The sequence below is a fragment of the Leishmania panamensis genome (genome assembly GCF_000755165.1).
Source record: "Leishmania panamensis strain MHOM/PA/94/PSC-1 chromosome 22 sequence".
In the NCBI taxonomy this organism is placed as follows: Eukaryota; Euglenozoa; class Kinetoplastea; order Trypanosomatida; family Trypanosomatidae; genus Leishmania; species Leishmania panamensis.
Genome location: NC_025868.1, coordinates 623,834 through 633,690, shown reverse-complemented (window position 1 = coordinate 633,690; position 9,857 = coordinate 623,834). Strand labels below are relative to the sequence as shown.

The 9,857-nt window shown below is 57.5% G+C and overlaps 4 protein-coding genes across 4 annotated transcripts; all 4 read right to left on the bottom strand.

Annotated features, from left to right (window-relative positions):
- Nucleotides 1-946: 946 nt before the first annotated feature.
- On the bottom strand, nt 947-2,800 carry LPMP_221560 (hypothetical protein; the record flags this gene model as incomplete). Its single annotated transcript, XM_010700855.1, has 1 exon — nt 947-2,800. One exon carries the CDS (start codon nt 2,798-2,800, stop codon nt 947-949), a length of 1,854 nt encoding a protein of 617 aa, XP_010699157.1.
- A 666-nt stretch (nt 2,801-3,466) lies between these two features.
- Nucleotides 3,467-4,687, bottom strand: LPMP_221550 (hypothetical protein; the record flags this gene model as incomplete). Its single annotated transcript, XM_010700854.1, has 1 exon — nt 3,467-4,687. The coding sequence occupies one exon, from the start codon at nt 4,685-4,687 to the stop codon at nt 3,467-3,469; it is 1,221 nt and encodes a 406-aa protein (XP_010699156.1).
- A 1,066-nt stretch (nt 4,688-5,753) lies between these two features.
- Nucleotides 5,754-6,065, bottom strand: LPMP_221540 (hypothetical protein; the record flags this gene model as incomplete). The annotated part of the gene is made up of 1 exon (XM_010700853.1): nt 5,754-6,065. The coding sequence occupies one exon, from the start codon at nt 6,063-6,065 to the stop codon at nt 5,754-5,756; it is 312 nt and encodes a 103-aa protein (XP_010699155.1).
- Nucleotides 6,066-7,034: 969 nt separating this feature from the next.
- LPMP_221530 (CCR4 associated factor, putative) lies at nt 7,035-8,051 on the bottom strand (the record flags this gene model as incomplete). The annotated part of the gene is made up of 1 exon (XM_010700852.1): nt 7,035-8,051. One exon carries the CDS (start codon nt 8,049-8,051, stop codon nt 7,035-7,037), a length of 1,017 nt encoding a protein of 338 aa, XP_010699154.1.
- Between the last annotated feature and the right edge of the window lie 1,806 nt (nt 8,052-9,857).

Genomic DNA, 9,857 nt, shown 5'->3' with positions numbered 1-9,857 from the left:
GGGAATGAAAATGGAAAAGAGCGCGGCACACAAGGCGCCTCGGCACGTATCCGCACAGCCGCCTGTGTCTCTCTCGAGATAAGCGCCTGTCGAGTGTACCTTCTGCCCCCGTAGTCACACGCGCAGGGACAGAAAGCCGGGGATGGGAGCGATAGTGGTGACAGTGTAAGGTGAAGTGTGCGTGCGTGTGTGGGTGTGTGTGTGTGTGTGAACCCAGCCATGCACAACACTGAACTGTTCGCTAAATGTTTCGATCGCCGCTAGCCGATGCGGCGAAGGCGCAGGAGAGACTGCGAAAGAAGACTAGGGAGGGGCGACTGAGGTCAGCTGAGTGGTTCGCTTCAAAACAGCGGTCAAGCGATGACCGAGATGGCAAGCAAAGATGGCGCCACGACTTCGCACCTGCCAACCCAGCTCCTCACGATACGCACTTGCAAATACGATGATCTGCGGACCAGAATGAGTAGTGAAGAAGAGAGCGGGCGGGAGGATGTCAGGGTGGGAGGGCCAAAGTCTCGGCGCCACCGAAGCTCTCCTCCCTATGTCCTTTCCATTCCAGTACGACCTCAAGCTCGACCAGGGCACAGGCACATAAAAGAGTCCTGCCACAGTGCGAAATGCTCTTCGTATTCGCACCTCTCGCTTGATTTGAATGTCGAGCACGGGTAAACACCGCAGATCCGTCATCGAGCCACAGTACTCCGCTGACGGCAGCACTGATATGCACACTACACACAGTCCTCCAACTCGTCTTCCGTAGTGTTGTGCCAGCCCCACCCGCCTTGTGCAAGAGAAGAAGCGGCAACACCACAGCTGTGAGGAGAGAAGAGCGCAGTGCGCACAAAAACACGTGTGCCTGCAAAGAGGGAGAGAGAAGCGACGAGGGCGCCCACGTCACGCCCTGTACAAGGGCTTTCATCTGCCTTGGCGTAGGGCAGGAGAGGACTCACGTGTCCAGTAGCTGAGCAACGCGCTGAAGTCCACACCTCTTTGCGTACGAAAGCAAATCCGCTTTGTGCTCCGGTGAAAAATCCTTCTGCAGGATGCCTCGCATCACATCTTGCACAATATAGCGAGTCGAGGTACCATCGGGCAGTGTCCCCATGCGCTTGAGTAACTCTTCGGCACCGTGCAGCACCCGTGCAGCCTGCACGGCGTCCTCGGGTTGGTGCGTGCAGAGCTGCCGTGTGAGGAGCTGAGCTTTCTCGGCCGAGCAGCGAGAAAGCTGATCGCGAAAGAGGATCAGCCTATCAAGTGTCTCTGACTTACTGAGGGAAGAGGATGAGGTGGCACGTCTGACCGTGGCAGCGCTGCTTTCCCGTAGCATCCCGAGCCAGTCCTCTGCCGCGGCCGCCACAACCTGCACACTCGCAACACACCACTGAAGAGACAGGACAGACTCCCAGGAAGCTGCCGCTGCGTCTTCCACCATAGGGAGCGCCTCTTTCTCCACAATACCGAGAAAGGCCAAAAGCGCCGGTTCTACACTTCTGCGCCACACCAATTCCGCCCATGGGCCTTCCAGAAGGAGCAACGAATTGAGAAGGCGCCGCTGAAAGGCCTCGAGCGACCGCACCAGGTGCAAACCGCACGTGTAAAGAGGGAACGATGCGTGACATCCCCCCTCGGTCAGGAACGACCGCCTCCACAGACGCGCAGTGCCATCGCGCAGTGCCGCCACCGCCATGTCCGCTCCGCATTGGGTGTACAGCTGGAGCACTTCCTCGGTTAGCAGGTACTCCACGAGCAGCTGCACCGCGTCTCTGCACAAGCGCCCCTCCGCGGACGCTACAAAATCCAGCACGGCGTTAACGGTGACCACGACGTAGTCCTTGTGACGCGACAACCCCAAAGAAGGCCGCCAGCCGTAACTCTCCTGGAACACGACTACAGCTGTGGCACTGAGCACCACCTGACTCAGGGACTCTAGAACGCGGAGGGCAGCATCGACCTCACTGCCTTGCAGTGCCGACGGCGCCCACTGCTCTGCCGCGATGCGCTGCTGCCGCTGGAAGCACTCCATTAAAAAAGAGAAGAAGTGCTGCGGCTCATGCACAGCTGCCGTGTCACACCCAACGTTAAAGTGGAAGCGCAGCTCCTTCTCCAGCTGCCCTACGACAGAGCTCATGTACGGGGAGAGCAGGTCACGGACAGCGCTGTCACTGGTGTGCACCGCATACCATGGCAGCATCGACTCGGACCCACCGCATGCGACGACTGCTACGGTGGTAGAAGAGGTGGCAGGGGAGAAGGATGCAGTAGAGCATCTAGACGGAGGAGCTGCCACAGCAAGGATGTACGGAAGAAGATGAACATACGCGCTGTACAGCGCACTCGCCACGTGATCGTCACCGATGTGCGAGCCAGTGAGGGCCGCAGTGAGAGGCAACAACGCCTCGGCAGCAAGTCTTGTAGATGCACGTAAGGGAGGCAGTTCCAAAGCGCTTGACGCACCTGGCAGCGATACAACACTCTCGCGATCTGCGGCGCGAGCGAGGTTGGCCAAGTACGTTGAGGAACTGAGAACAAGAGTCTCCAGTGATGTGGAACCCTCCAAACCATCTCTTGGCGCCACCCTCTGATCCCTCGTCGCTGATGCCCACTCGTCCCGCAGGCGGATCGCATGCTCCTCCTGCTGCTCTACTCTGCGCTGCTTCATTAGCTCCACGTTTGATTCCGCCGTCTGCGCACGCTCCACACGCGCAACCGCCGCGGGGAGGTCGCTGTACGGATTCACCGTGAGCTCATCAAGAAGGGCATCCAAGAAACTGTCTCCATGCCAAGAGAAACCGCGCAGCATGAGGTGAAGCAAGTGAGGGAGTAGAAGACAGGAGTCGTGAGACGAGAATGGCCAAGTACGAGCTTGTGAAGTGGAGCGGGCGAAACCTCGTTACGCAGCTGGCCGGGCTATGTTCAAAGCCGTCGTTCACAGTGGCAACGAGGAGGAAGGGGAGGAGTCCGTGCGGTGTAGGACAGAGAGGGTGGAAGGGGAAATGGAGCAGCGTTTGCTCCCATGCCTCTGCAGGTCATTTTTCCATTTCACTCACACACGCGCGTTCACACGTCATTGCGCCCATGCTAAGAGGTGCGAGCGTACGTGCCTGTGCTACGGGTGGTTCTCTGCGGCGCGCAACGGAACGCGGCAGGGAGAACGAGAGGGAATGTAGAAAAGACGGTGCGCGCATGTGGGGGTACCACGAGGGGAGAAGTGCACCACTCACAACTGCAGCCGAATGGCCTGGAGAGATGCAACGGCCAAAGGTGTAGGGGGAAGAGCTGCCGAGTGCGGATGCATAAGGTATCGAGGCGATACAACAGCATGACGGTGTGCGCTATTACAAGCAAACGTGCACGCGCGAAATGGGGGGGGGGAGACGTTGCCAGGTGAGGCGTGCTAAGGAGTCACTTATCTGTGGTTAGCGCGTGTGCATGGAAAGCAGTGGAAAGAGGTGAAAGAGGGGCGCGACTACGTGCACGCAGCGCCGGGGACAAAGGGAGAAAAAGGGAGAGGGGAGGGGGAGAGGCATCGGGCACCATGCGACGCCACCGAGGAAAAAAATGCGGCTGCCTGCTGGGTCTTAGCGCTAATGTCGAAATCGCCGATAAAGATAATTCGGCAGCAAAGAGACGCACCGGTCTCTCGAGCGGCCAGCGGCACGTACGGCGGCAACACCTCGCCGTAGTCGACCTTGCGACCCACCGTCTGCCAACGGAATTGAACCTCTTTGGTCGAGTGCAAACCGCCACTGCCCTCGTCGTCAACGGCGCTAAAGTAGCCCTTGCTGCGCCACACACTCTTGAGCAGCTGCCGTGCTGCAGGACTGAATAAAGCCCGGCGAAGCTGCTTTGTCGAGAAGACCATCCCTCTCAGCTCGAGTGTGAAAAGCTGCAAGCCCAGCTTCTTCATCTCGCCCGCCTCCTCGTCAGCAGCTGCCTTGCCACCAAAGGCACCGATCACCTTACCCGCGTCAGCGTAGGCGCTAAGGAAGAAGGCGGCAACACCGTCGGCGGCAAAGAGACCCTGGCGGTACACGAGCGAGTCGAAGGCGAAAACCCCCGAGTTCGTGCAGTACACACGTACGTGCGGGTTTGACTCGCGGGCGAACTCCTTGATGCGCCGCACCCAGAGCCGTAGCATCGCCGCGTCGATGCGGTCCGTGTACTCCCAGTTGTTAATGAGGACGACGTTGGCGCCTTTGATCGGATCGCCGCGCAACGCGTCCAGCGAGTGGAGAGCGACTTGATCGCCTGCCGTAACCGAGAGCAAGGAGGGCGCAGCGACAACAACCACAACCGCGTCGACCTCTACGCACGCACGGAGTTCGGGGAGCGCATGCAGAGTAGCTACAACAGGAACGGGGTCCGCAACGCCGGTACACTCTACAAAGGCGTACTTACATCCCTGCGCGTGAGCTAAGTGCAGCTCAGCGGTGAGGTCGGAGAGAAGATTGCAGCACACACATCCACCGGAGAGCGCCACTACATCATTGCTGTGAGGAGACGTGGAGTGCGTTGCGCTGGATGGCTGAAAAGCGTGAACGTCGATGTTATCACGGCTGATGTCGTTCACGATGATGCGCACCTTCTCTTCACGGGGAAGGGTAGGGAGAAGGCACTGAAGAATAGTGGTCTTCCCAGAGCCCAAGAAGCCTACGAAGACGCACACCTTCAGAATGTCATGCTTCATGGCTTCCCTGTGGAGTAACGGCAAGAGGACAGCGCCACTACACACCAGACACACGCACACACAGCGAAGAGCGCAGGGGTGAAGAAGAGGCGGAGGGAGCGAGTGGGGGGATGTGACGTAGTCATTAAACTCATCCCCTCGTGTCTCCCACCACACACACACACACACACACGCACGCATACAAGAAGTAGTGCAGAAGTACAGGCAGAGAGGAGCACACCAGCATGGCATTCAACACTCACGCAGCCCTTCCATCTGCACCTTCGCTTCCGCCGTGTGTGTGTGTGTAGCAAGCAGACAGAGCAGAACTGAGAGGTCGGCATCAAGTCGCATTCTCGCCATCGCAGAAGTGAAAAGCTTTTTCGCCACAACATATTTGCAAGTAACATCGCGCGGCATCGGCGTACACGTCATCCGGGACGAAAACGCGAGGGAGGAGAAGTCTGTGAGGAAAGAGGTCACCAAGCCCACTTCACAGAAGCGCGTGCTGCTATCGCGCACCGTCCCCCCTACCGTCGCCATTGTCGGCTCACTCCCCCCTTTGAAGGTCCCAAAGCCGACTTGTCGCAGTGTGCAGCAGAGTGGCGATTTCATTCGCGAATTTACCATCCTTTTCGATGTTTGGTGTGTTTTTTTTCCTTTCCTATGAACTTACACACGCGCATGCACGGAGTGAGAGACGGCACGTTGGACAACGAACTGCGAGAGGAACAGAGAAGACAGCGAAAGAAATCTACGCCAGTGGCGTGTATCTGTGGTTGCACAGGTACACGCCACTGGCCAAGACGCAAGCACGCATAACAGCACACTCACTCCCGCACATACATGTCCAGCACGTCCATCCCTCGTTTGCCGGTGGCCTGCAGCCCGTTAGATACTAACGAATGTCGAGAGAGGACGCACAGGCGCAGCCCCATCCGCCTTCCTACAAACGCCTGACGGTGGCAGAAAGAGAGGAAGAGTAGAGGGCGTGAAACATAGAGGGCACAAGCCTTCAAGTGCTTTACGTGACTCCGCTGCATCTCCTCTCTCCTCCCCATCCGCAGAGTCGCACACACGAAGTGCGTTAGTACGGGTTTTTGCTGTCCTCATCGTTGCGACGGTAGCGGTACGGGCGGTAGTTGAGGTTATTCTCCACCAACATGAGGTTGCGGTTGCGCTGGGAATACCAGGTCATGACCTGGTACATAGGCGTCCACCATGGCAGGTACCACGGCTTCAGCCATTTCTCCTTGACGTGCAGCCACTTGTCAACCACGTACTGGTGCTCCACGTACACGGAGAGGAACTTCAGGTTTGGGCGGAAATGATCGACCGGGTTGGCCCAGAAGTCACTCGCCTCCTCCACTGTCACAGCAGGGACATGCTCAGTGGGCATGATCGCGTTTGTCTGTCTTTTCTCTTTTTCTTAGACCTGCCACTCTGAAGAATGGGCAGCGGTTGCTGAACGGGTGAAAAAGAACTGCTCTGGCATGGGCGGCATGTCATGCAGAGACGTGTTTGGGTGTGGAGAGAACGCGGACAATGAACGGTAGGAAGGAAGGAAGAGAGGAGCATGAATGGGCGGGAGTAGGTGAACATGGGACAAGGGAAATGAAATCGGAAAGGGGAAGAGAGAGGAGGGACACACGCAAGACGCTGATCAGCACTGCGCGACCCTTTTCCGAGTCTTCCGCGAACACCTCGGAGGGTGAGGTCAAGGGAAGTACGGCGATGGGCTCTGGAAGGCGCACTTGACGACGGCAGCGGTCTCTCCGTCGCATTGCACATGTAATGACATTCCACCGTGCGCCTCACTCCACTTCACGCCTTTGTCTTCCATCTTTGGAGAACTGAAAGAGACGCACACACACACACACACACACACATACATGCTCCTCTTCCAACCCTGAACAGAGAGGAAGAAGGGGCATGGGCCTAACCGAAACATCGCCGCGGAGTCTTGCACGAGCGACCAGGGGTAGGAAAAGGAATAAAGGTGGGTACAGAATGACACACGCAGCTCGCATCAGTGCATGCCGCAGAAAAGAGCAGCGCACGTGTCCTCCCTCTATTCGTCGCTTTCGCTTTCACCTCCGAAGAGGAGAGCGAAAGGGTGAGGGGAAGACGAAGCGGCAGGCGGACGGAGAAAAGTGGAAGGTCAGCCCCCTCCGGCACATGCACACCGTGCGGGCTCATACACGAGAAGCGAAGCCTCACTCCACGACGCTCTCCAGTAGCCTCCCGTACTGCACATGCACCTACACGCACGCATGTACAAAGGTATAAGGGCGCGAGATGCGCCTGTCGGAGCCATTACATGATCAACGACAGAAAAAGAAGTGCTGCAGAGACTTCGCGCTACCGCTCACGACCTGCGCATGTTAGAGACGATGGGGGAGGCAGGAAAGACCCCGCCGCCTGCACCTCCGTTGCCGTACGCAACAGAGCTTGCGAAGTCGTGTGAATTGCTAGTCACCTGCGATACCGTCTGCGCGCTGCTAGGAGTGGCGGACGAAGCCGCATCCTCGCTAAGACCGTAGAGCACGCCGTTGTTTGCCACTGGTGTAGTGTTGCCGAAGCTGTCACGCAGTAGCTTGAAGTAGCAGTGGCCCGTGAGGAGCGAATCGCTGCCGGCCTGATGCGCCGTGCCAAAGCGACGCAGCTTCAGGCTCTCCGCTAAGTAGTCTAGGCCGAAGGAGTGGGACACCTCCGTGAAGCGCAGAAGATACTTGAGGTCAAACATGCTTGGGAAGAGAGCATGGAGGGTTTGCAGAAACTCCTCCTCTTTCTCCGGCAGATCCTTGTTGCACACCACCTTGATGAGGTAGCCGAAGTCGTAGCCAGCGTGGAAGGCGAGCCAGCGCACGTTGGAGTTGAGCACCAACCCACTCGAGATGAGCAACTCCGCAAAATGCGTCACTTCAATGCCGAAGTCATTGAAGTAGTCGAAGTTGATGCCTCCGTGGCGGAGAAGCTCAATGCTGTCTTGCGCGTAAACGTCCTCCTTAATACTGAAGCGGAAGTTGAACTGCCAAGTGGAACAGTGCTCCGGGACCTCGCCCTTGTCGTTGAGGAGGGTGATGCCGAGCTGAATGATCTTGAGGAGGTTCACGTTGCAGCGCAGAGTTTGGTAGTAAAACTCGTGCGTCGTCTTGAAGCTGCCCACCGGCTTGGCCACCACGCCAGGGAACTCCGTGTCCAGCGACACAAATGGGTAGTCCTTGATGAGAGACCGTATAACGGCGAACTCCTCCTCGAGGTTGTCGGCCCACACATCGCGGATCATGGGGGACTTGCTAAGGGACGGAAGCCGCGTCTCCGGGTTCCAGGCCGGCGTGTTTGCCGTCATCGAGTACGGCTGAGGGGTATGCTTGGATGCCATCCTTTGCTGCTTCGCTGCACCGTTGCTCCCTTTGCCTGACTCCTTCGTCACCCGTAGTGATCACTAATGCAAATCCCCTCGACGCACAGACACGAGGCGAAGATAAAGCTCGGGGAGCGAAAGAGAGGGAAGGGGAGAAAGCGGGGCGAGTGGGGCGAGGCGATGATCTCGAGACACCAGTGGAAATGTGAAAGAGAAGTTGGACGAAGAAGAAAACCTGTGTCGTGTGCATATCTCTGTACGTATGCATGCAGTGTGGACGCCACGCCACGTGAGAAGAGAGTCAGCGGGAAGCGCGAGTAGGGCCACGAGAACATAGAATGTTCGCATTCACCAAGCGAGAAGGAAAGGAGAGAGAATGAATGCCAGAAGAGGGGCAGGGTGCACTTCGATGCATGTTCCCAGCTGGCGAGTTTCCAACCTCCGTGGAAGAGCATACCGATCTGGAGTCCTCTCCACTCGCGCCATCGATACGCCCAGCGCTGAAAAGGCTATCAGTGAGGATTATCTTGTTTTTATGCCATCATCGGGTAGCACTAGGCATGAACAGGTAGACTTGCATACCCCCTCTCCTCCCTCTGTCACCGAATGATCCCTGTCGTGGCGGGTAAACAATGGGGGGGATTGAGAAGTCAAACTCATGCAATGACTCGATTCCTCGAGGCCTGACGTAGGTCGATGAGCAAAATGAGGTCACGAGAAGAGAAACGGTTGGTACGGCATATCATCGGCATGGCGATGCGTGCTTTGGCCCACACGCTAGCATCCCATCAGCTTTTGGCAATCCCTCCCTCCTTGTCGCGCGCTTTCAAGTAAAAGGGGGGAAGAGGGAGAGTCGGCACCCTCAGCTACTGGAGCGCGAGTGGGTGGGTGGGTGTGCGAGGGGAAGAAAAAGAGGTATGAGCGGGAGAAGGGAATAAAAGGGCTACAGCGAGGAAGGCCAAACGGTGGGGCCGGGGAGTGTACAAAACAGCCACGCATGTCCGCAAGGTCGGGTATACGACGCGTACCCGACCTTGCACTGTAGCACGAAGCAGACAAAACGAAAAAGGTGACGAAGGCGCACAAGACTGGCCCCATCCCTCGCCCGTCGTCCGCATACGACGGCTAAGAGAACGCACACACCCACGCGCCTCTGCTCCCAGGGATGTAGTGCAAGCGCCGTAGATCGAACTGTTCGGCAGAGCGGTGCTTTTCTTGCAACACAACCACCGGCGTGCAGACAGGATGCGGGGGAACACGCTGGGCTATCAAGGGCTGGGGGGGGGGGGACAGTGGTGTGCGAATAGGATAAGGTGGTGCGAAGGAAGTCTTGTATACGCACATAAGCACAGAGAGAGAGAGAAAAAGACATCGGCATGGACAAACCACAAAGAAATGAGGGGGGTGCACCAAAGAGAGAGGACAACCTGTACATTATGCACGTGTGTGGCTGCACGCACAGAGAGACCCTAGACAAAACAAAACAGCGGGATATGCAGGGAGAAAGGGAGAGAAACAGCCATACACGTGGACAGCACCAGCAACCCACCACGGTGGAGGGAGAGAGGGGGCCACTCTACATCATCAGGGAGCGGAAAAGGAAGGAAAAAGACGGAGGAACGCATGCAAGTGTACAGCGGTGGAAGCGTCGGCGACATTTCACAGACCAAACACGCTAAAAGAGAGAGAGAAAAGGAAATGGCGCAGAGGGAAAGAGAAGTAGGGCGGCAACGCACTCTTTCCCCGCTCACCCCACCTTCCCCCCCCCCCTTTGTCCCCACTCTCTCTTTAGTAGAGAGGCAAAGACTCGCCACACGCCCGCTC